Genomic DNA, 26,238 nt, shown 5'->3' on the forward strand with positions numbered 1-26,238 from the left:
CCTCTGCTGCTGGGAGACACCCTGAGCACCCTCTCTACTGTGCAGTGGCTGACAGGATGCGGCTCATCTCTGGGGCTCTTGGAGCCCGGGGCGGCAGCACACTCCTCTCTGCTGAACTGTTCTTTAAAGTATGCCTGCTTGTGCAGAATAATGGAGTGTTTATGAAAAAGCTGTTCAGGTGGAGACAGAAAGCCATTACCTAAGAAGGGGAAAGAGCGAGTTAACCGCATGTGCTTATTGTAACTCGTGGAGTAGCCCACCAGATGAGCCAACCTAGAGGGAGACGAGACTTGCCGACAGCGGGGGCTGGGCCCGGGCCCCACTGTGTCTCCAGGGGTCTTAAAGGCAAAGGCTAGCACCGGGCCACGGGAATAGAATAACCCTTAACGAAGGTATCGTGTTGAATGTCAGGAAAGCAAAGCCCCCAGCACCCAGTTATGACACCGCAGGGCTGCAAAACAGCTCATGCCTTTGTACCTGATCGGGGCCTTTGTCAAACATCTTTCGTGTTCGAGGGAACTGGTGGGAGTGAGGGGTGTACTGTGCCCCTGTAGGGCCTGCAGTCCCCGGGCGGCTGGATGGCAGGTCACGGCTGACCGTCTGCTTGGCCACGTCATTAGTCAGGCTACAGCTGCTGGTGCTGGATGCCGGTGGGGAGCCTCTGCAGTTGAGAAGAGCAGACAGCATGCTTTACTGTGAGATGACATTCCAGGCCTCTCCCTTAGCGACCTCTCCACCAGGAACGTCCTAGCGCCCGGCGCGTCTCTTGCCAAAGCTAAGTGAAGACTGTGCTTGCTGGATGTTCCCCGATGTCCAGGACAAGTGAGGACAAGATGACACAATCCAGAGTTGGCATGCCCACTCACACTGCTTCTTGAGCAGCAGCCGACGTAACGAACTAGAGGCCAGCCTGTTGCTCACCTACACAGAGAACCTAGGTCCTCCCCAACATTCCACAGCCACAAAAATCAGGCTTCACTAGACTTTTCCTGATGTTTAGGGAGAAAGGAGGGAGGGAGGAGGGAGGGAGGAGGGAGGGGTGAAGAGGTGTTGGGAAGTGAAGGGAGAGCGAAGCAAAGGTCCTGGTAGTGAAGTGGCATCTGGGACCCCACCGCAGAGAGGAGAGGGCTTGGCGAGCACTTACCCCACTTGGTGGATGTGCATGCCCTTGTTGGTTGGGCTGGCTGGGGCTGACTGGGTGAGAGAGGAGGTGTCGAGGATTCGCTGGGGCCGGGCGTTCACTGTGGCCTAAAAGAGTGAAGGAGGAATGACAAGTGAGACACTCCCAACACTCCCCCATCCTGCTAGCTCTCATCTGAGAGCCATAAGGTGGCCCTTTCAGGGGAGGCAGCCGTGGCTCTGGCAGGCGTACTGCAGTCAGGAAGTACTGTTGTCCAACTAGAGTGTTGTCACTAGTGGCTATTGGGCACAAGTGTCCTGTACTGCTCAGAGGGGTCCGTGAAAACCAAGGAGAGGTATAATAAGGGCTTTAAGAATAACTGACTCAAAGCCCTTATCACAGGGTTGGCTGTGGCTGGGTGACTAAGCACAGACTTAGCCTGACAGGTCCTGGGTGCTGTCTCCAGAACCAGATAAAGAACATCACCCTTGTCACACACTTTTTCCTTCAGACTCACACATTATGAGGATGGACATACTCATTTCCAGGGCAGGCAATGACTAGGGGAAAAGGTGAGTTGGCAGAGTAGGGGTGAGGCAGGTTGGAGGCTAGGTCTGGCCTGCAGATGGGGCTGGTTTCACCCAGAGTCCTTGGTGGCCACTCTGGACTTACCATCGAGGGGAGGACATGACCTGGGCTGTTTTTAGTTTCAGGGGTAAGTTCAGTGAGTTCTTTAAAAGAGCCTGTGGGAGGGTAGATCCCAGCATGTTCTGTACACACCTTTCACAGGGTCTGAGCTTTATGCAGGGAGTTTCCCACCAGCCCTTGGTGTAGCACTCAGGCCAGCGCTTGGGTTAGTGTCGGCAAGCGTACTGGCTGTGTGTCTGTTGACAACATTCATGTCCCAAGGTGGCTACAAGCCTCTCCCTCAAAACTGTAGCAGCCTGTGTGGTTGGTGGACTCTTCTGGCTCTTCAGAGAGCTGGGGCAGCTTCACAAAGGGTCAGGTGATGCAGTGAACCCCTAGATTAGTAAGGTGCCAGCAGGTTGTAGCAGCCTGCCCTTTAGGAGCTCAGGGGAGAAAGCAAGACTCAACGCTGAGACTGGGAGAGCTGTGTTCTGGGGGTCACTGTCCAGGCCTCATGTTTCTAAGTCATCTGCGCACTCTCAGGATACAATCCTAGTCCCTACAATACCACCAGGCAGTATCCATACAGGCAGCGCCCTCTCCCCAGACAAGCTGCAGCTTTCTTCTAATGGAAGCAGCAAGTGGAGCTGGAGCCAGTCTTTAAACGATGCGCCTCCCCTTTGAACTGTGAGAGTAGGACACATGTTTCACAAACGTTTGTACAGTATTCAAAGTTTCCAGGCTATTCCACAGGTATCCCTTTCCTGGACCCTAGCCCAACGGCCACATGATTCTTCAAGTCTACAAGGGAACAGAATTAAGTGTAGACTCTGAGTATAAAATGTGTCTTCTCAAAATTTCTAGAGAAACAGCAGGTTATGGGAGACAGAAGCTTTAGGAGGTGGGTTCCCGAAACCCCCAGGGTACTCTGCCCTGCCCAGAACACAAGAATAACGCTGCAGGAGACAGAGATGGAGACAGGAGCCCACGGTTTCCAGCTTGGCCTGCTGCAGTAGCCTGTCAGGCAATGCAATGTGGTCTCTACCCACGGCTGCCACAACAAGACTCATGTTGTGTCATGTTCACAACAGTGTAAGAGATGGGCCTGCCAGGGCAGGGTGTTGGCGACTTCTGGTGCCAGGCTCTTTGGCTGCATCACTGTAGTTTGCTCATGCTTCCTCAGTGCCGGAGATGGCAAGTGTGGGGCCAGGTGAGGAGTGTGGACAGAACTTTCCTTATGGATGTGGTCACTAGGACTGACTGTCCCCTGGCATCTAGTCTGCACACAATCACTCGGACACAAACACACAATTCCAGGAAGGGCTGAGAACGCACTCCAGTCTGGACACTGAGGATGAAGAGAGGCAGGGGGAGGGGCAGTGGTGCTCCTTGCTAAGTTGAATTCTAGGGCAGGCCCTAAATTGAAGTTAAGGGTAGAGCAGGAGCTGCAGGTGCTCCATGCCTCTTGACCACACCAGAAGCCATTTTTGCTCTGGGCTCAGTGCTCTCACAATTTCCACAATTAGAAGTACACTGGAAGTCGGAGGCAAACACAGGAGAGAACCTCAGAAACCTGGCAGTGAATGCTCCCACCCAGCCTCACTGGTCTGGGATTGGCGCTCCTGAACAAGGATGCCTGGTGAGGGTAGGGCATTTTGCAGGTGCTCCTCTAAGTAACTGAGTGACAATGGGAAGTTGGGTATAAGGGAAGACAGAGACTTACTATGTGCTCAGGTTGGCCTCAAACTTACGATTCTCCTGCCTACACTCTTAAGAGGCTAGGTTATAACATGTTTGATAGAACAATGTTTTTATTTGTATTTGAGCTTCTTTTTTGCATCTTAGGCTGGCCTTGAACTCAGTGGCTAGCTTAGTTTAAACTTTTTTTTTTTTTCAATGCAGTTTATTCAGGAACATTGAACAATCCTCGGACCCCGGGGAAAGCCAGCCCACAGCTTAAATAGCCTCTGGGTAGCCAACCCAGGCGTGCCACGGGGGCAATGCAGATAGGTCCACATACATGGAAGCAAGCCAGATCCTCGGCCTTAGCCAAATGTGGAGTTGTTCGTGACAGAGAGCACTCACCATCAGGAAGGTGGAAGGCGGAAACCAGCTCCACTTAGTTTAAACTTTTGACCCTCCATCCTCCATTTCCCTACTGTTGGGATTACAGGCTTGCACAAGTATTCCTAGTCCTATGTGGCCCTGGCTGTGGGCGTATGGTTTTGTGCATGGTGGTAAGCACTCCACCAACAGTAACACCCCCACCTCAATGGTATGTTCTTGTGGTGGAGCTTCTGGATATGCGCCCCTTCAGAACCTCAGTCTTCATTTCCTTGGGTGGCATGACACTTCTGGTTAATTTCCAGAGTGCCTGGTCTGCACATGTCCTGTTGAAGGTGTGGCTCCTAGGACAATTCAGAAGCTGTGTTACCATGCTTAGGTGAGCTCACATGTCTTTGCATTTACATTTCTCTGGACCCTGCATCTGAGCACCCATGTTTGAAGTTGCACCCCTGTTCTCTCCATCCTCAGTACAGGGCAAAGGGCAAGAGCTAATGGGCCCCAGCTGGCTCCATGGAGCCATTATCTCTCCTCTTTCTACCTCTGTGTGGTCTGAGAGTCCTTGGAAGAGAAGTATAAATGTGAAATCAGGCTGTAGCTGTCAAGAAGCATGGACTCTTTCAGACATAGCTAGTAGCAACTTTTATATTTGGATGCAGCATTTGGGGGCATGCCATAGTAGTAAGGCCATTTTGACTCTGATGAACAAAAATTCAGCTTCAGAGTTAAATAATGCAAAAATAAGTTCATTTCTTTATAAAGTGAAATATAATCTCTTTAGTTCCTAGAGGAGAAAATAAGGTGTCTTTTAAAATTGAAATTATGACACATACAAAAAGAATTTCCATAATGTCTTTAGGTTACTGAATTTTTCAGTAGTGCTGAACATACACACCACACACACACACACACACACATACACACACACACACACACACACACACACACACACTCTGCAGGGGGGTCAGTCCATGATGGTTTCTGTAGTAAGCTTCCAGCACACTGGGATCTGTCACTGTAGCAGGATAGAGGCCAAATGCTCCTTTGCTGGGGTTCAGGCTTCCTCACAGAGCACTGTCCTGAGAGGGCTAGGCTGTTTTTTGGGTGGGCATAGCTTGTTGATGGGGCAGGTAGTGGTCAGGAGGCACAGTACTTTATGGTGGAGAACACTGGCCCTCCCAGCTCAGAGCTGCATTTATGAGACACAACCCTAAAGCCATACCTGGGCGGTCAAAGCTGCCCCTACTGTTCTGTGCACTTGAAGCTCTTAAAAGGCACTGTTTAACACCCAAGGCTGTGTCTGCAGCACTGAACCCACAGTCATGAATTCAATAGCAGGCACCAGGATCACAGTGTTAAATAATTCAGGCATAGTATCTGTAAGGGCAAATACATCAATGCACTGTAAAATAAACGCAAATAGCTGGGTCCTGACAAGCCATGACCAATATACTCCAGACGCTGGACCAACCAAGTAAAAATGTCCTCAGCGCACGTCCTAAGCTGTGCGGCCTGTGTAAGCACCGCATGCTCGAGGCTGCCTTGTGCCTCCAACAGGGAAGAGTAAGCCAGCAGACCCCTCGGTGCCACACTGTGATGAGGAAGTGGAACAGTCTACAAACTCTGAACATAAGCTACAGAGACTTAATGTCCGCATGAGCTTTCAGGATGATTACCCTAGATAGAGCTTTTTAAAGAGACAAGCTCGAGGGACCCACGTGGTGGAGAGGGAGGACCAATTCAATCCCCCAGTTTCTGATCTTCACAAGTGCTATGGCATGGATATGCGCTCGCACACATGCCCCCCGCCCCACCCCCCAAAACCCTCAAAAACAGAATAAAGATCTGACCTGAAACTGCGCTGGGTGGGAGATGCTGGAGTGTGCAAGGGCAGTGACAGGTGGTAGGAACGACATTTCCTAACAAGGAGCAGGACATGCAGCTCTTGCCACGAGGGCAGTCCTTCCTCCAGCCAGCTCTCCACCTTCCTTTCCCTTCCTGTTTCCTGTTTTCCTCTTGCCTACCTTCCTTTGGTCTGTTATAATAACTGTTTGGTTTTCCATTAAACAATGAAACCTGGGGCTGGAGAGATGGCTCAGAGGTTAAGAGCACTGGCTGCTCTTCCAGAGTTCAACCCCATGGTGGCTTACAACTACCTACACTGATATCTGGTTTGCAGGTGTACATACAGGCAGAACATTGTGCACATAATAAAGAAAACTTAAACAAACAAAAACCAATGAAACCATTAGCCTTTCACTAGGCCAGTGACTGGATCAGCAGACTGGGTGGAGTGCCCACGGAGGGCAGTTGCTTCTGCAGTGGATCACATGTACCCTAATGAAGTGAGCTGGGCTGGGAAGCTCATGGTAGGAGTGGAGTCAGGCTGGGCAGGGAGTAGGGCTATCTCCATAGGAGAAGGCCAAGTCAGGCTGCACTGAACAAGTTGGACTATTCCAGGCCAGGCACAATCAACACCTTGGCATTAAGCTGGAAGATTACTGGGCAGAAAAAAAAAGCAGAATTTCCCCTGACCCAACAGGTCTATGCTTAGGATACCTACAAATGTGACCTCATCTGGAATCTAAAACCTAGAATGCTCTCTGTGGTATTCACAGTGCTGCTTTAACAGCTAGATGAGAGTGACCCACTACAGCCTTTTAGAGCTAGGTGCAGGGAGGCTGTTACTGTCATGTGTGACACTACCCAGAACTGAAGCAGCAACAGCTGCACTCAGTGAGACAACTTCAGTCAGCCAAGGAGAAGACAGAGCACGTGTCCAGTGAAGAGCTAGCACCGGCACACATCAGCTGCAGGCACGTCTGCTGCAAGTGCTCTCGCTTCCGCCAGACAGCACAGGCACGGGGCTCCATACCTCACAGGGAAGGAGAAAGCTACAGATACTGGCCCTGTCCACCCACTGACACTTGAGGACAACTCCCCAGTACAATGGTGCCAGCTGAGGCTTCAGCACCAGGCAGGTGACCTTTCTTCATATACCCCTGGCAACTTTTCTGCATGCTCTAAATTGTATGAAGAAGTTAAGTTTTATTCATATGAATAACTTCTAGGTTGCGCCACTTCTGAAAGCTGAACTAACTTAATAAACAATTAGAAAAACACCAAACAACTATTTCCAGAAACCACGTGTACAATGGCTGATAATCACTCAGAGACGGAAAACCATCACCCCAGCTTATATGGGGCAAGTGCCTTCCAGCCAGTATCCACCGGCATAGCAGAGAAGTGGAGCCCAGCACCGTATGGGTGATAGGGGCAGGGAAGAGATAGGACTTGCAGGGTAGAATACAGGGGAGGAGGGAGCTTCCAGGCCACAGGGAGGTCTCTTGAACCTCTGGCTGACCCTCTTCAGCTCCTGGGTGGATGAGTACAAGACTTGGGAAGGAACATGGGAAGGATCAGGACAAACTTCCAGGGCACATAAAAAGGAGTGGGAGGAGGTGATAATCCCCAAAGGCTATGCTTTTCTAGCGTAAGAAATGAGAACGAGAAGAACAAAAGCTCAAAACAGAAGAAGCAAGTGAGAAAAAAAGAGCAGCTCAGTCAAGTGGAAAGTGAAAACAACAGAAAAACCAATGAGCACAAAAATTGAGAACTATCACTGAGGGTCTTGGCGATGTAGGAAGGGGGTCACTACAGATCACACCGTCACGGAGGTCTGAAAAGCAGTGGCAGCCTCTACACCTGGAGCTACAAAGCAAAGTTCAGGGTACGCTATGAAGCTCTAAACTAAAAATACTTGCTCAAAGTTCTACTTATTTTTTTAAGCTATGGTGTAGCCCTGGCTTTCCCTGGAGCTCCTTATTTGAATATTCATGACAGAAGCAAAAATCTGAGAGCTTTAGTGACAATCTCTCATACACATACCTTGTAAGCAATGCTGTTGAGGACTTTCATGGCCAAGTCAGAAACATCTGGATAGGGATCAGCGGCCAGATGCAGTAAGACTCTCCAAATTTGAGTGTAAACACTATTAAAAGAAACGCCTAGAAAAAAGGAACAGGAGATATTTTAGTAGCAAGCAGCTCCCTGTGCATGTGGCGGTGGTTTCTGAGGGAGCTAATTTTCTCAACACTCCATGCTGTAGAAGAACTTTAGAGAGCTGGGGTTACAGGAAACTTCCCACTTTGCTGCTCTGTGACAGCTCAGCAGGTGAAGATGCTTGCCATCAAGTCTGACGAACTGAGCTCAATTTCCAATACCCACATGGTAAAAGGGAGAACTGACTCCCTCTGACCGCCACATGCATGCCATGGTACACTTGCAACTACATTTGAGTGCGTGCGTGCACACACACACACACACACACACACACACACACACACAAATGCCTCTTACTTTATTTTTTTTAAGGAATTCTAGTCTCATCTTCCTTTGCCCCCGGTCACCTTTTTGAAACAGAGGTCTCACTGTATATCTCAGCTGGCCTGGGATTCACCATGCAGACGGGGCTGGCTTTCATTTTACAGAGCTCCACCTGCCACTGTCTTCCATGTGCAGGGTAAGGAAGGCCCGGCGAGCACTTTCGCCAGGCTCGATGGGAAGCATGTGCATGCACATGCTGGGCTGTCAAGCCAGGCCACTTCAAGGACACAGAGATGCCCTAGGGAGATGCACAATGCAGGCGGCTTTGCAAGGGAGCAGGTCTAGTCCTCAGCACGTGTGGAGGAGGAAAGGCTGGTGGTGTCGAGCATGTGTGAGACTCAGAGGTGACGGCAAACACCAGGCCTCTGGAGAAACACAAATGAAACCTGAGACCCCTGCAAGTGGCCACTGCTCAGAAACCTGAAGGAGGCATGGGCAGTAGGGTTCAGGACTGCTGGGCAAGGAGCCTGCTGGGAGCAGGGGCCACTCCACGCTAGCCGAGAGAGAGGGAGGGAATGAAGTGACCCTAGCAGAGAAGTGGCTGCTGAGAAGAGGGGCTGAGATGGAGCTTGGTGTCCTTGCTTGACTGGTGGCACGGGCAGAGTCCGCTTCATGCGGGAGTGAATGGGAAATAGCCAAAGGCAACCAACTCCACCCTGGACTTTAGGGCAGCTTATCCAACACCAGCAAGAGATTCATGGAGGATGTCACCCAAACTCTCAGCTCATGTTCCTTGTTTGGCCAGCTCTGGCAGATGCCCAGTGTTTATGAAGGAGCCTGAATGTTAGGGGACACAGTGCCTGCCACTCAGTGCGCACGTCAGTGCCACGGGCGTCATGAGTACTTTCAAGTTCAGTCAGACTGACGAGGACTCGGAGTGAGGTGAACTGCGAGCGTGTGCGAGACTTCCCTATAGGCGCGTCCCTGCTGGGCGCACACTGACCGTTTACAGATACAAGGTGAACAGAACCTCCGTTAGTCCTGGGGTGGGCCGGGCGGGACCTGAGCCACGCAGCCATGAATATCCCTTCACCAGGCCTCCTGACCAAGGTGACTAAAGTGTTTCTGCCTACCACTGAGAGGCTGTTAAGACAGGCATTTAAAACAATTCATTTTAAAAATGGGTGTGTGCACGGGCGGGCCTGAGGCTGTGTGTGTACACATGAGGACCCAGAGATGTCAAAGGAGGCATCAGAGCTGCTGGAACTGGAGTTACACGTGGTTGAGACCTGTGGTGTGGGTGCTGGGAACTGAACCCAGGTTTTCTGCCAGAGCACCAAGTGCTTTTAACCACTGAGCCACATCCCCAGCCCCTAAGACAGGTATGTCTCTGGAGCGCTCGCTCACACTGTTTTACAGTGACACTGTGGGCATGGTGCACTCACAGCTCCTAAGACTTTCAGCACCAGCTCTGCTCACAGCTGTGAGTCTGGAGGAGCCAGCAGGCACGTGTGCCAGGAGACCCAGGCCTGTGATAAGCCTGATGTAGTGGGATGAACAACCCAAACCCACTCACCCTCTCTAGCTTGGGCTGACCAGCGGCAGGGCCACTCCAACAAAAGTAGCCTGCTTTCTCCACACTCTCACGTGCTGTAGCTCAGAAGCAGTGGACCAACTTTTCAACTAAACTCTATGGTTCCAAACAGTGGGCAAGATTTACAACTAAAGTCTAAGAAAACCGGTTCAATCAGCCCAGAATCTCAGGGCAAATGTCTTCATTCTGATTTCCAGCTCTGAGGCATGAAGTTGCCAAGCAGCAGCCATAGCTCTATGCCTTTTTGAGAGGAGGAGGAGGAGGGGCTCTGAGTGCACTCTAGACAGGGCCCCCACGGATGATGGAAGAGATGCCATGTGTTGTGTGTGCAGCTTCACCTGAGAGAAGCAAGGAGCTGGCCCCTCTGATGTGGCTGCCAGCCCCTCTCCAACTGACGGCAAGGACTCCCAGAGATGACACTAGTGCTTTCAGGCACCCTCCAGGGGAGTGACGCATCGGAAGCAGCTTCCTGCATAGCTCAGCTGCCGTGTGACACTGAGCTGCAAGGATCGTGATGCTACCTGTGTGACTCAGATGTCGGAGCCAGTCACAGACTGGGGAAGGGGATGGGGAAAATTAACACTGGCCGGGGTGAGGGGGTGGGGGCGTGGCTAATGACACTTGTACTTAGCCCACCTGTTGGTACAATAATCACACATGCAGACACAGTTGGGCTCCTGAACTGAGGGTAGGAGAGACACGGGTATCCCGGAACCTCATGGGCTGGGTGATAGGTGCAGGGGCCTTTGGGAGTTGTTTAGATCGGGAACCTACAGAACACTGCCAGAAAGGCCTAACAGCGCACAGGACACAGGAGGGAGACATCTGAAAAGTGCTATTTACTTTAAAGAAACTGTTCCAATTACTGGGTTGACTGTGTAGAGCTTGAATTCTATATGATATTCTTCAGGACACACAGACAATACAACATCCAAGTTTTACCACTGTTGAGCTGTGAGGGAGAGCACAATGGTTTTCTAGTAAAGCAAAGCTGGGATCACAAATTGCTTCCTGTTTTCATGTCATCCCTTGCTTGGCCAGGAGTGATTCTCCCTGGCTCTCTGCCAAATGGCCTGCCCTGTCTTAACATCTCCACAACGCAGCCTGCTACCCTCTTGCAGGAGGAGGACAGCAGGGCAGGAGCTGGGCTTGGCCTCCTGAGCCCGAGAACCAAGGGTCTATTCTCACGTCTAGACAAGAAGTAGTAAAGACCATGATGTTCTAGGACTGGCTTCCAGAGCAGCGGCCACAGCTCTCTAAACTGCATCTGATGAAGGCAGTCTCTGAAAGCTCCCTACAGGGAGAGCGACTGTACTGGACATGAGGCTGCAAGTCCTCAAACAGCTGGCACGGTGAGGTCAGGTCCTCTGATGATCCAGAAATGACCAAGTCTTCTGCCCATCTTTAGAAACACAGGTTACAAGGCTGGGGTGGTGGTGCTGTGTCCCACGCCCTGGTACTTCAGAGAAAATCCAGTGACCCCCTCCCTCCTGAGCCCACACTGCTGGCCTGATGGAGCCTTTCAGGGAGTTATGCTGACCCATTGCTCCGTCCTCCTCCTACCTGTGTGGCCTCCAGAGCACCTGCATGGTCTTTCTAGTTGACCCCAGTACCCTTGGATGACCCACTAAGCTTAGCTTTAATGAAGGCTTTTCTGGAAAGAGGATTCAAGTTCACAGGTTGCTGGCCCCATTCAGAACACATGCAGCTTCCTTGGTCACTGAACCCCTCGGTGCTGGGGACCAAAGCTGGTCCTTGTGTGTTAGGTGAGCACTCTTACCACGGAGCTACATGCCCAGCAATCAACTTTCTTCAGCAAATCCCTGCTGGATTTCTTTCAGTCAGGGCAGACACAAGCACAGCCTCTATCTTTCAGTGCACACTCAGTGCCTCACTGCTATGGGATGAGATGGAAAAGGATCTTTGTTCTTCCTGACTCTTGACAGGAGGGAAAGAGCAGAGGTGGCTAATGGCTGGCTGTCACCTTTATGCTGACTGACCGGTACTCACAGGGACCTGAAGGGTTCTTGGCTGCTGTCTTCTCCCTGGAGTCACTCTGCCCATGTCTGAGGAAGGAAGAAGCTTGGGATTTAAGCCCTGCCGCCACTGCAGTCTCCCAGGCTTAGGTTCCACGGTTACTGGCTCCCACTGGAGTACACACAAGAGCAGGGCTCTGGGTCAGCACCAGTGGTGAAGGTGAGGGAAGCTCTGTTTTGCTGTCATTCCCTCTAGCATCAGCTCTACCTTGGATCTGTTACCATGGTGATGCACTTTTGACATCCTATAAAATGTCACGACTCAGCAGAGTTGTAAAAACCCTGGCCCTGTCCTCTGAGGCTTCCAGGGCCTTTGGAGTGAGACTATATCCCTCCCTCTCAAGTCTCCAGACAGAAAATCTCTTGGCACAAGTTTCTGATGAAGGTGCAGGTGACAGGTGGGAAGCTGGGGTGTATACAGTGGCACCACTTTCCCTCCTGGGGTTGGAGCTTTGGAAGGGCATTTGTGGACAGTGGGCACTACTGTCAAGGGGTAAGGAGGGTGCTGGTCCTCTGATAGCCTGGACCGTGGGCCATCACACCCACTCCAGCTTCTACTCCCCCTCTGCTGACCTACGCTCATGGTGGGCATCAGAAACACAGGGAGCTAGATGGATGGTGCGGGCAGGCAAGGCTGCCCGCTGCATACAGCAGCAAAAACAATTCTACAGACAGCAGGACTGCTCAGTCAGTAGAAAGTACTTCTGGGGTAAACCTGGTAAGCTGAATCCAACCCCCAGCATCCATTTAAAGGTGGGAGGAAAAGAAATGACTCTACAAAGTTGTCCTCTTACCCTCACACGTGTGCTATGGTAGGCAGATACCTACAAACACACCATACACATATTCAATCATAATAACTTATTTTTTGAAGAAGACTCCCCCGCTCTTTAGAAATTCGGTAATAAAAATGGCAGCCACAAGTCTTGGTACAGTTGGGTCAGGTACAACATGGAAACAATAGAGATGCTCTGACAGGCAGGGACAGTGCCCTAGCCACAGCACCTTGCTCTGTTCTGAGGAAGGAGGGCACAGAGAAGCAGAGGTCACATCAAGTCTCACAGGGGCTGGAGGCTAGCCCAGGGAGCACCCTGTCGGGCTGTCCAGCTGAGAGCCTCACAGAAGGAAGGAGTAAGCTAGCTCCTGGCTGGATTTGCAGCCTTACCTGACATGCAAGAACTTTCCAGAGTCCACATCCGGGTATGTGATGCAGTGCTAGATCAAAGGCACATGTGTGCAATGGGGAAAGAGAGGCCCAGAAAAAAGAAGGGGTGCTCAGAGATCTATGAGGTCATCAAGCCACGACTTATGGAAAACAGAGGAGTGGTGACGCCACAGACCTACATCTGAGTGGAGTGGAGATCGGCGCTCCCACTGGGCCAGGCCTGTATGTCAGCTGACCACAGGCCAGAGAGCAGGCCATCCCAGGGAGCGCTTTGATAAAGCAGAGCTGGGAGAGGAAAAAGACAGGGCATCTGGGAGGGAGAGCTTGTGAGAGTGGGTGTAAGTGCAAACGTGCCGTACGGTTGCCATGGTTTTGACACCTTTCTGCAATAGTCAGAGAACGGGGCTAAAGAGAATGCTGTTCTCTGCTTGAAGTGAAAGATCGGCTTTACACAGGAAAGTGTTGCCAGTAACGGATTCTGCAAGTCATGACTTGTAAACACTGTGTAAGCTCTGGGGTCTCCGTGTGGATGTGGGCACCACCACGCTGGACAGGAGAAGAAAGCTGCTGTTTCTTTTCCTCTTTGAAATGTCCTTTCTCAAATTTTGTTTTTTCTTTTATGTGTATAGGTATCATGCCTACATGTATCTGTGTACCATGTGTATACCTGGTGCCTGTAGTGACCAGAAGAGGGTGTCAGATGCCCTGGAACTGTAATTACAGTTACAGGCCACTCTGTGGGAGCTGGTAATCAGACCTGGGTCCTCTGCAAGAGCAGCCAGTGCTCTGAACCGCTGAGCTGCTCTCCTATCCAGTTTTCCAAGATGTGAAAGATACATAGAAAAACTTGTTTTCTACACACACACACACACACACACACACACACACACACACACCACAGATCACAACTTTTGAGAGGGTAGACAGAGGAGGGTGAAGCAGACACACCTGGGCTCCTTCTATAGTAGCTGCTGTGCACAATGTGCTGTGGTCCCCAACAAAGCATGATTCCTTAACCTCCCATCTCCAAGATCAAAACTGAGGACAATGCTGATATTCACCTGTCAGAGCAAGAGACAGGCTGGCTGCCCTGTGACAAGGCCCTAGCTCCCAGCCTTTGGGCCAGAGGAAGATTCCAGGGTCCTCGGCTACACTGTATGAGTCACACAGGGTCTCACCAAGATTAATCATAAGAGAAGTAAGGCCTGCTTAGGGCTCAGGTTTAAATTCTACAGTGTGAAGATGAGCACAGGCACATAGCAAGAAAACCCAGCTAATCCTCATTTCCTGTGTGATGTCAGCAAAGTTCAGGGGTTACGACTTATGGCAGAATAACAATGCTGGCGACTGAACCTCAATTCCTGGGCAGTGAAGGGCCAAGCTGCTAGCCTGGGTAGAGGCTCGGCAGGCGAGCACTGAGGGCCCTGCAGGGTGAGTAACACCCTTTGCCTTATGCAACAGGCTCTTGACCTCCCACTTCTTACTATAGGGCTCTGCTGGGTGCTTGTGGCAGTGAACAGCATCCCTGGCCTCTGCCCACCAGAGACCAGTAGCACCTCACTCCATCCTGGTTGTGATAAGCAGGATGTCTCAGCTGAGAGCCACCGCTCCACACTGCCAGGGTCTGGCACACACGAGGCTTGCAAAGAGAAGACAGATGGACTTGTCTGGCAGCCTTCCTGCCTGACAAGCCAGCAAGCTCACATATCCCTGGACCAGCCTGTAAAATACCATCCCATTGTAAAATGCTCTCCCCACTTCTTCAAGCTCCAGTTAATTCCTATTCTGTTGTGTCCAATGTGGATGGTTTTGGCTCATTTATCTGAGCAAATGAAGGTGTGTGCTGTTTTGGGGTAGAGCAGACCCTTGGCAAGGGGAGGCAGCAGGCAGCAGCAGGACGGGCCAGAGAGGCAAGGACTCACCAATGAGGGAGTTGAGTGCTGAGTAGGAGCTCACACGCCGCATCTTGTCGATGGTCTCAAAGGACAGGATGTACTCCTCATTCTCAGGGCTGCCCAACGTGCTGCTGGCACTACTGCTTGTGCTGAGGTTCCCGGGGGAGAAGGCCACTATGCTGCCCGCTGTTCAGAATAAGACAGGCAGGAGGTCAGGGACTTACAGTTAATGGCCTGTATGACTAAACATGAGCTTTCCTCACACCGGGCACATGTACACACACACATGAGCATACTAATAGACATGTGTGTGCACCAATTGGAGGACCCCTCTCCCTGGAACTGAGATCACAGGCAAGCCCTGGCTGACTGGAGGAGGTGCTCTGCCCGTGTCTGGAATGAAGATTCTGACTCAAGAACACTTGGCCAGCAGTCATGCTGGCACACAGCACCTCAGGGCCAGTGTTCTGCAGAGCAGGGTCAAGGGGCACATACATAGCATTTTTGATAAATGTCTCATAAAGAGTATGCTGAACCTTCCCATCCCAAATACTGGTGTCTAGCATCTTACATTCTTCCGTCAAGCTCAGATTCTGCAAAGATTTGTTCAGGTTCCTAGCTGTGGTGACGGCACGGATGTTCCCATAGGAGCTCACTGAACGGAGTCTGGGGGTGCATGGGCTGTCTCGAACTGGGGTCAAGCTTCCTCCCTCTAGGAAAGAGGGGGAAAGGAAAGAGTTAGCAATGGGTTTCAGGATGGAAGCATGGAGAATGCCTGGAGTCTGCAGCCATGGCAACAGAGACAGCTGGTGTTCCGGAGACAAGACTGAATGTGGAAGGGCCCTCGTGTCACTCACCTGATGTGAGTGTGGGACTCAGTGGGACAAAGGCAGTATTTGAAGCCATGTGGGTATTACATCACAAGACAGCATGGACCAGAAGGGCATGAGTATCTCTGAGGCCATTCTGGTGTCTGGTGACAGGTAGCAACAGGGTGAGGCTCAGCATCCTGTGCCTGGCAGGAAGCCCATTATCCCAGCAGCTGCCCCTCCCCGTCACTGGCTGTTTCCATCCAACAAGCTTAGGCTTCATTTCCTTCCCAACTGACCGAAAGGAGGAATGCTTTGTTATCGACCACGAGTATCTTTAGTGTGATCTGGAGGGAGGGGTAATGAAAAGCGAACATAGAAGATGACTGTATCCTCCAGCGAAAAGGACAAATGTGAGAAGATGCGCTTCCTAGCATGACTCATGGAAGCGTGAAGCCGACAACAATGTGATGCAGTTACTCATCACGGGAAGACAGCTAATGTTCTTTTCAGCACGCCCCACTGCAGAGGTTTGCCGTCTTTCAAGATGTCCCCAGGTTTGAATTCCAAGAAGGGTAAGAAGGAAGGAAAGGAAGAGGGTCAGCATGGCCCCTTTCCTGTACTTGGGCTTTTCTCCTGGCCTGACCCAGCAGGAGCACCAGACTACAGAGGCAGTATTGGAAAGCGCGCTCAGACCTGGCTGCACCAGACCACTGTTAGTTCTGGTGAGGCCAGGAAGGAGGTCCCGGGCTCCAGGAGCTGCTATACCTGTGGCTGCTGGGGAAGGCAAGGGGTAGTTCTTCTCCTCTTCCATGAACTGCAGGGCCACAGTGCAGAAATTGCTCTCATATTGCACTACGAGGTGACTCAGAGCCACCACCAGCTCCTGTTGAGAGGGAGAAGGGACAATTATGTCTACAAAGGCAGGAAATTGACTGGACAGCAGGTCTTCAAGCTAATGCCTAAGGTGACTGGAGGACAAGGAGGGTTAAACCAAGGCTTGTGCTCAGCGGCACAAGCAGAAGTGCAGAGGAAGTAGGGCTGTCAAGGCAGCAGGCCAGTGGCTGTCAAAGGGTGTTCCCGAGCCAGGCCCACCTCTTAGTCTGCTCACTTATTGCTAGGCAGCAATTATCAAGCCAAGGCCCCCTGGCTGCCTCTTTTGACCCCGCCCAGTGGGCTGGAGGGCACAGCTGACAAGCTGAAGCACTCTCTTTAATTTCTGTTTAACCAACTAGTTACATTTACACCCTGACTGCAGCTCCCTCCCTCCTCTCCTCCCAGTCCTTCCCCTGCACCCCCCTTCAACCCCTCCACCCTTCCTCAGTTTCTCCTCAGAAAAGGGCAGGCCTCCCATGGATATCAACCAGCACTGGCCTATTAAGCTGCAATAAGACTAGGCACATTCTCTCCTATTGAGGCTAGACGAGGAAGCCGTTAGGGGAAAGGGATCCAAAGGCAGGCAGCAGAGTCAGAGACAGCTCCTGCTCCCACTGTTAGGAGTCCCACCGGAAGACCGAGCTACATAACTGCAACATATGTGCAGAGGGCGGAGGTCAGTCCTATGAAGGTTCCCTGGTTGAATCAGGCTGGGGGAAGATGGAAGGAGAGATAACTAGAATTGGGCATGCGGGGGCAGGGAGCAGGCACATCTCTGAGATGAGCTAGAAACCCAGAGCACAGGAGTCTATGATGGTGAGGTATTCCCTACAATGAGCAAGAAGCTACCTTAGCTATAGTAGGTTTCAGTCACTATGAGGGAAGGAGAAAAGTCCTTGAATTAAAACATGACAGCTAGGCCTACGTGGCTGAGTTTGAGGAGAAAGGATTTACATGCAGTTTATGATAGGTTAGCACCAAAATTCAGAGATTGAAAGTCAAAAGGAAACAAATGGAATGCAGGTTTGCGAACATGCACACTGCTCTCTGAAAAAAGATGTCTGCAGAGACCTAAGGTCTGAGGAGAAACCCTTGCTTGCTACATGAAGCCTTGCCTCGAGGCTCCCCAAGAGCTGACTGTGGGTGGCACACAGGGGCCACCGGGGCCGCCTTGGGCCCCTCTCCTTTCCTTGGATGTTCTCTCTCACCTCCAGTGCACACACCCCTTAGCTCCCCCATCTCTACAGGCTGATTTTTCCAATGGCTCACCATCGCTTTCTTGTGCCCCTAGAACCTCAAGCTTATCATGAAGGTGATGGTAAACTGCTTGCATTCAGACCCTTTACAAGCTCTCAATTATGCCCAGGGACCCACAGGCCATGTTGCTTAGGCCAGAGGCCTGGTATTGGTCTCTACCTGCCCCTTCCACATCATCAGATGCTGAAGTAGACTAGACCAGGGTGAGGGCCCACTGAATCTTCAGATACTATCAACCCGAGGCCGGGCCCCCGAAGCTGCCTGACCCATCAACCATGCAACCAACCCTCTTCATCTCTGCAAGGGATGACAGTTTCCTAGACAGACCCTACAAGCTGGTACTCAGCGGGCTCCTCTGGGGAAGGAGTCTACACCTGTCTTCAGAAACGTCACATTCTCCCTTTACTCTCATATAAAGTAGAAGAAGCTGGTGCTGTCCTTGATGATTAATCCAGACCAAGGCCTCGGCACTCTGTCTCACAGAAGGCCGTCAGTGGTGAGCCTGTCACTTAAGGAAAAGGTCAGGAGTGTAACTCACACTGGAGGGTCCTTACTGTGCCCAGTAAGGACAAAGGCTCTCTGCATCAGCACAGAGCAACTATTTGATGGCAGAATGCATGCACCAGATGTTTACCCAGAAGACAGAGGTCTGCCCAAGGGACCTAACTGGAGCATGGGCAAGGCTTTCACCGCTGCTCAGGAGCAGTGCCAGGCTGTGTACACCGTCCCTTGCCTCAGTATCCGCTGGTGGGCAGGCCTGTCTGTCAAAGGCACCACTGTACCCTACACTGCTGAGCTTTTCTACTCAGTGCAGACTGCACTTTCCCATCAGCACTCTGGCCTTCACTCTGCTTCCCAGCAGGCCCTTGGTATCCACGCCCATGGCAGTAGCTCTGACGATGTTCATCAGTTTGAGACTGAGTCAAATACATGGCTGAGGAAGGTGAGTAGGGAGCTGCTCTGTGGGTGTGTCTGTCTTCATATAAATGAAGATAAATGAAGTATCTGAACAGAGTGTGCCCAGGAAAATGCCCACAGGGACCCTCTGGTGGATCACAGTCCTCCTTCCATCTCAGGCCCTTACAGGCCAGGCAAGGCAGAGAGCGGCCAGACCACTGGCATCTTGCTCATTTTGTACTTCATAGACAGGTTGAGGGTCAGAGTGATGTGGGAGGCTGCTAAGAATTTTGCTGACTTTTAAATTCTGCAAAATAACCTCATTAAAGACTCACTGGGCATAGTGGTGCATGACTGTAATCCCAGCACTTGGGGAAGCAGAGGCAGGTGGATCGCTGTAAGTTTGAGGCCAGCCTGTCTACAAAGCAAGCCCAGGACAGCCAAGGCTACACAGAGAAACTTTGTCTTGAAAAATAAAACAAACAAACAAAAAGACTCATTATTTTAATTTTAATTATTTTTATGAGTTTGTTTGCACATTAGTGTGGGTCTGAGAGGGGGCTGAGGGTTGGATCCCCTGAAACTGGAGTTGCAGGAAATTGTGAAACACCGGATGTGGGTACTGGGAACCAAAGTCACGTCCTCTGCAAAAACAGCAAGTGCTCTAACCTCTGAGCCATCAGCCCAGCCACACCCCACCTTGTTGGTGTTGAGATTCACATGTCCCTGCCTTCCAGGTGCTGGGATTGATGACAGAGCTCTTACATGTGTGCTGGGGACCTGAACTCTGGTCCTCAAGATTACACTAAGAACTTTACCAGCTGAGCCACCATCACATCCCCAAAGGTTTTTACATGGAGTGTGTGGCCTTAGCCACTGACCCTGTTTCCCTCACTCTCCAGGACCACTCAGCCAGCAGCTCTTTCCAGACTGGAATATGCTCGTGGCCATGTTCAATAGCCACAGCCCAAAGCTGTGGTCCAAAGCTGGAAGACAACATGGAGCCCCATAACAACAGGGTATGAGAAGAGGGAGGCCAGTTCTGGATCAATAGCAGCAGCATCCTGAGTGGCTCCACAGTGCTTGCTCCAGCTAGTCTGCTTCCATGTGCATCCCTTAGAGCACTATGGACCAGAAGATCTGGTAGCTATTTATTTGGTGCGTATGCATGTGTAAGCACACGCATGTGGTGGCCAAAGGCTGACACTGGGTGTCCTCTCTTATCATTCTCTACCTTATCCTGAGCTAAACCTGGAGCTCCCTGACTGGCTAGACTGCCTTCATCCTTTTCAATATTGTGACTACCAGTACTTAACTGCCATGTCTAGCTTTTTATATAGGTGCTGGGGATTTGAACTCAGGTCCTCAAGCACGTCCAGCAAGTGTTCTTATCCACTGAGCTGTCTTACCCCGACATGTGGCTCTTAATGCTGGCGTCTTGAAGCTGCTGGTGTTGCCCTCCTGACCACCTGACTAGGACTCTTCTCTGATGTGTCCCGCTCCCCACATTTCACCATTTCTACTTATCCATTTGACCTATGAGTGGCTGAGTCTCCCACTGGATGCGGGTTCCTACGGGGAAGTCACCTAGGGGCCCAAAGTAGAAGCCAACACCCACAGAACCCTAAGAATGAAGTGTTACTGCAGGTCTGCAAGACCTGAAGCAACGGCAAGAGACGGCAAGGTACACAGGGCATAGGTACTAAGTGTCACCACTACCAGCCTCATCCTCTTCCTACCCAGCCCCTGCCATGCGGCTGGGCTGCACACTGAGCATGGCATGAGCCCAGAACCTTTGCATGAGTTCCTCCCTATACCTCCCCTGTTAGCTGCTATGTACTCTCGACTACCTAGGTACCCTTTGGAGACTCAGTTCCCTCTGCAAGACAGGGCCTAGCCTTCTGACACACTCTAGGACTCCCAGCCGTGCTCTGAAGCAGCTTCCAGGTGCACTCATCCAAGTCTGGCTTGTCTTGCTCAGCCAGACCATGTAGACGACGGGCTGTCACTACCCTCTACAAAAGCCCAGCCCACGCAGAGCTTCATGTCAAGTGCAGGAATGGATAAACGAGTAGAGAGAGGAACACAGCCTTTCCCAGGCTCCCCAGTGGAGAACATCTGCTAACTGCCAACACTCTTGGAGGCTGACACAGCACGCAACCCGGCCATCCTCTGAGCACCACATAGTCCACAACGATGAAGCAAAGCACACTGGAACTTGTTGGAATCAAGGACTGAGCCCCTCAGAGGGACACAAGGGAACACAAATAGGAGCAGACACAGAGGCACAGTGGGACCTCAAGACACGCTCCTGTGCCTGTCAGAACCTCCTTTCTCCTGACCCAGGTCTCTGACATTTCGGTGACCATCCTTTCTATTTGTAAGTTATTCCTGGGAGGAGGAGGCGGCTTTCCATACTTTGGAAAGAATCTTAAATGATAAAGAAAACGTTGACGCTTAGCTTTCATCAGCTGCTGGGGAAACTAAAGGGGAAGAACTGTGCAAAGGAAACAGGTCTAAAGCGCTGTTGGTCAGAAGCACACACAGGTAAGTAGCAGAGCCGATGACAAGGCATCTCAAAATTTCAGACACTTTCTCCCTTAAAAATACTGGGTCTCACTTCGTAGCTTTGGCTGGTCTGGAACTCACTATGTAGACAATGCTGGCCTCTAATTCATAGAGATCTGCCTGGCTCTGCCTTACAAGTGCTGGGATTAGGAGTATGGGCCAGTACACCTGACTTCTCACTAGACGTTTTTAAGATCTCTTAACAAGATGAGGCATGGGGGTGACTTGGGTCAGTTCCAGAAGGGCCCAGAGAGGAATGGCCTCCTACTTTTGATACTGGTAAAGAAACAATGTTCAAATCCAGAAAGAGAATCCAAAGCCATGCCCAACCTATCCATGGGTCTACCATCAAGGGGAGCCAAACACTGTTGCTCAGAAATGCCAGAAAGGGGGCTGGAGAGATGGCTCAGTGGTTATGAGCATTGGCTGCTGTTCCAGAGAACCCAGGTTCAATTCCCAGCACCATATGGCAGCTCACGACTGTCTGTAACTCCAGTTCTGGGAATCCCACACCCTTACACAGACATACACGTAGGCAAAACATCAATACACATAAAATAAAAAGAAATTAATCATTTAAAAGACAAGACACACTGAAGGAAGCCCAGTGGCTCTCAGTGACAGCATGGGCACCTGACAGTGTGGACTGCAAATTTCATATATATCCTCTGCTCTAGGAGCAGCTTCCAGGGTCACCAGGGTCACCAGGGCACCAGAGAATTCCCCTCAAAGGCCCTTGTTGGCTGGGAAAGACAGGCTCAAAGCCACGTGGAACCATCTCTGTATGGAGCTGTGAGCCTTTGGGAGCCGAGAAATAAGACTCTGTTGTCGGCAAGTGAAAGGTAGAGTAAGGGGGACACGCTGCACAGACCTGCCATAGCTCTTTAGAAAGCCAGCGCCACATGCCTGTGCCCAGGCATGGAGATGGCTGCTGTGTAAGGACGGCAGCAGCGCCAGCAGGCAGCCGGGCGTGGTGGTGCATGCCTGTAATCCTGGTGCTTGGGGAGGCAGAGGCACGCGGATCTCTAGGAGTTCCAGGCCAGCCTGGTCTACAGAATGAGTCCAGGACAATCAAGGTCATACAGAGAAACCCTGTCTCAAAAAACAACAAAACAAAACAAAAACCTTAAAGCAGTGCCCTCCAGGGAACAGTCACGAGCAATGAGGACAACACTGTAAAGAGTGGCAGGCATGAAGATCAAATGATGCACATAGGTGGACTAAGAGGCCCTCTGCGCTGACTCAGCTCTAGGTACACGGGGAAAGCCATGGGTCCCTACTTCAGCTACTGAGCTGGCACCACATACCTTCCGGACCATGGGGCTCCCATCATTGATCAGCTGGGCCAGCATCATGGCCACATTGTGGTCAATGGTGGTAGAGTGGTCTGTCCTCTCAGCAGAGTTTCCCACAAAGGTGCCAAGGGCAAACACAGCTGCACATCGGACCTGCAAGCAGGAGATGGAGTCAGTCACACCCATGGCTAGTGTGTCTATCATCTGAATTTCTGCTGAGCCTGACTGCAAGTTAATTCAATTCCGTTCATATAAGTTTAACTCAATTTAATTTCACAGCACTTATTGCACAGTCCTCCAGCCCAGAGCTACACTGGTATTGATGAGTGTGTGGGTAGCCTGGGAGCTGAAGGCGGAGGCAGTCCAGCACCAGCTCCGGGATGACCAAGCTGTCTGCTGGAGTCTGTAGACTGGCCTGCATAGTGGACTTTGATTACAGAGCAGAAGAAGACAAAGGTGTTCTGGAGAGGACTGGCTCAAAGCTGACCTGGGGGAAGGTGGGTGGGGCTGAGCCATGGAGGAAAAGTTGTGGCAAGCAGAGGAGGTGTGGGTCCACTCTGAAACAGAAGCTAAATAGAGACTGGGAAGGGTAGAGTCCCCAGGGTACAGAGGCAGTGAGGGAAACAGTACTGGGCTGTGCAAGGTACCTGCAGATCTCAGCTCAGCTTAGCTCCCAAGGCCATGTGACCTTGGGGAAAGAAGTGAAACCTTGGGGAGCCAGTGTCTTCCTCTCTGTGATAAGCACCAGGAAGCATCCTGCACAAGGCTGGAGGAAGACCTGTGCAACAATGTGCAAACAATCTTGGACTCCCAGAAAGTGAAAGATGACTATGGAGCAGTCAGTAATGTAAAACAGTTAGTGAGTAAGGTCAGAGGCCTGCCAGAAAGTGCAGACTGCTTTAGAGTGGGAAGGCAAGTGGCTCTTTGTGCGCAGGCTAAGTCACTGCTGCCCAGTGAGCCACACACTAGGCTCCACATCCTTCCCAATCTGGAGATGGGTGTTACACTGCAGAGCTAGGGTGTGCCTGTTCTAGGTCCGTGCACCCTAAACCTTCAGTCTGCATGTGGCTCGCAGAGATGGCCGAGTCTTAAGAGGATGGAGGATGGAGGAAGCAAGCCACTGTTTTCCAGTTAAGCAAAAGGACCAGCGTCACTAAAAACCAAAACCAAAACCAACTCAATAGATTATTTCAATGCAGACTCTAATGGATATACTGGTGTGCTTAAAGATTTCTCATAGATGCCTCCGCAGCTATAAACTCTGGGGCTGTCCCCAACAATCCCATCCTTTGCTGGCCATCCAAAGTGGGGTTCCCTCGGCAGGGCAAGGGCTGTCCCTTGTGGGTAAATGAGGCAGAATCTGGGCCTGAGAAAGCGACAGCTCTCAAGGAGATAGGACAGGGCCTCCCAATACGGTATGGGCTTCCTCCCTGGACAATTTTCAAGGTTTCTTAGCAAGTTCATTCGAAGCTTTTCAGCAAGACATGTTTTTGCGGTAACTACGATCTAACTCTCTCAGGGCTCTCCATGGCCACACGGGGGCCTGAGAACAAGACAGAAATGGACCTGTCCTTGGCATGTTTGGGGACAGATGGCTCTGATTTCTCAAGTAGTTAGCCTAGGTCTGATGTGATATGCACACCAGGCAATTCGGAATTGCCCAGTAAGCTACAGCCAGGACTGCACTTTCTACCTGGACCCTTAGCTTACTAACTAAAGCACAGTAATCACTTCTGAAAATCACTTCTATTCTCACTGAGATCCAAACAGTCTATACCTGGGTCTTCCTGCTTCAAAAAATAATGTTGTAGTCTAGGTGATAAGCATTCTAGTGATGCGGGATGTCATCTGAGCCTGCAGTGTCTCACCTCCCAGGAAGGAGTACTGGACTTCAGACAATCATGGGAACACACATGCACACACGCACATGCACGCACACACGTGTGCTCGCACACACACAGCTTGTGCTTTTAGCAGGTGTACCAGGTTAGACACACAGGCCACAGGCGTGCCCACCACCTCCGGTCTGTACCAAACGCGCACAAGGCCCTGGCTGTGGCCCCGACCCCAGGATGCACAGTACAGAGTGGTTCACGCTTCTTAGACCCAGCCAGTGCTGTGCCAGCTTGCAGCTGCCCTAGTGCGCAGAGTCGGCAGGGTGTGAGTCAACGGCCGAGCTGTGACGCAGTAGCCATCTTGGGATCCGTGCACGGCTCTAGAGGTTGTGGATGCACAGCCATGCTCAAGGGTGGGCAGGCTTCTGTGCACTAGTCCCACATGACCTCCTCAGAGCAAGTCCTGGGGGGACTGCGGGTGTACAGCACCCACAACCACTCTGTCCCAACACAGAAGCTGCCTCTGCAAGGACAACTCACCTCAGGGATGGGGTCGGAGAGGAGGCTGTAGAGCTTTTCGTGGGCGCTATCTCTCACTCCACACCACCTCGCAGAATCGAAATTCTGCCAGATCCTTCCCAGGCAAATGGCCACCCACTGTCGCAGCAAGGGGTGAGGGTCACTGAGCTGCTCCAGACAGATGGCAATCAGGTTCCCCTGCAGGCAGGCTTCCTAGACAGGCAGGGCAAAGGTAAGTGGTCCTCTGCCCTCAGACCGAGGGCTGGGGCCTTACGAGGCGACAGCTGCCTTGCTCAACCACGCTATACTACATCTGCTCACTGTAAATCCTGCCAACTGAGACTTGTCCTTCAATGGCGAACTAAAGAAGGCCTGGCCTTCTGCGGAGAACACCCCCAGCCCTGCCTGCTGCCGTGATCTGAAGGCTCCACAGACCACCTGAGTGGCAGCTCCCTCTGCAGTTATGGCCTGAGCTGCAGCCCTGCCCTAGAATCTATCTGAGGCAAGTCACCTTTCTGCCATCCCTGGAGGGCTTAGGTGGCTGGAGCTGCTGTGATACTCACTTGCCCTGTGGTATAGTTGTTGACGATGACAGCGAGAATGAAGGCAGTCATGGTCCTATGTTCAGCCTGCAAGACAAAAGGCACCATGGCTGTGCACCTCCACAGCAGACTCACCTTTCTCAAGGCACTGTGCACCTTTTGCCTTCACCACTTGTCTCACATGTAATGAAAGCAGCGTGTAACACCTTCTTGCTGAGGCTCTCTTAAAGGTATGGGGCACAGACCGATGCTCCCTTAGTGCTAATGCCACAGAACATGCCCAGGTTGCTCCACTGTCCTCTGTCCTGGGCAGACAAAGTGTTGGTATTAATTGCTCTGCCAGGCCCAACTTCCATGCTTTCCCCTCTGTGCCGCTCTCAGTAAACCTGTGCCCTAGTCAAGCACACTGGTAGTGAGACGAATGTAGCACTCTTAACTCGGCTTCAGTTCCGGTCTTCTACTTCATATGAATTTCCTCTTCTCTGTGTTTGGAAACCCAACACAGATGATGACGGCTTCATGGTGTCTCACGTGCACCATGGCTATCTCATGGCTTTCTACGTGCACATCAACAGTTTCATCCTATACCCCGGGGGACTAATGCCTGGTTCTTAGGGTTCCACTGACCCAAAATTCCTTCTTACCCCTAAGCCTCCTAATAAACAATTTTCTGTCTTGCCGTCACCAGCATCTTGGCCATCACCCTTGCTCTTCGCGCCTCCCGATGGTGATGTCCACTGAGCCGTCTGCACAGAGTGCAGTCACCGTCTTCACTTTGGGGAAGAGCCCAGCCATCCTTCTTTGTCATAAAAT

At 51.4% G+C, this 26,238-nt stretch overlaps 1 protein-coding gene across 3 annotated transcripts in view; it reads right to left on the bottom strand.

The window, feature by feature from the left end:
* Rptor (regulatory associated protein of MTOR complex 1) overlaps positions 1-26,238 on the bottom strand; it is a 285,695-nt gene that overhangs the window by 28,238 nt on the left and 231,219 nt on the right. For all 3 annotated transcript variants that reach the window (XM_021639555.2, XM_060386278.1, XM_021639564.2), the window contains 9 exons: positions 25,447-25,512; positions 24,905-25,096; positions 22,542-22,682; positions 16,405-16,522; positions 15,399-15,539; positions 14,855-15,013; positions 7,700-7,818; positions 1,145-1,248; positions 478-661 (listed from right to left, as the gene is read on the bottom strand). In XM_021639555.2, the coding sequence (XP_021495230.1) occupies positions 478-661; positions 1,145-1,248; positions 7,700-7,818; positions 14,855-15,013; positions 15,399-15,539; positions 16,405-16,522; positions 22,542-22,682; positions 24,905-25,096; positions 25,447-25,512 (1,224 nt within the window). The remainder of the gene's footprint in view (positions 1-477; positions 662-1,144; positions 1,249-7,699; positions 7,819-14,854; positions 15,014-15,398; positions 15,540-16,404; positions 16,523-22,541; positions 22,683-24,904; positions 25,097-25,446; positions 25,513-26,238) is intronic.

This window comes from Meriones unguiculatus, chromosome 7 (assembly GCF_030254825.1).
Source record: "Meriones unguiculatus strain TT.TT164.6M chromosome 7, Bangor_MerUng_6.1, whole genome shotgun sequence".
In the NCBI taxonomy this organism is placed as follows: Eukaryota; Metazoa; Chordata; class Mammalia; order Rodentia; family Muridae; genus Meriones; species Meriones unguiculatus.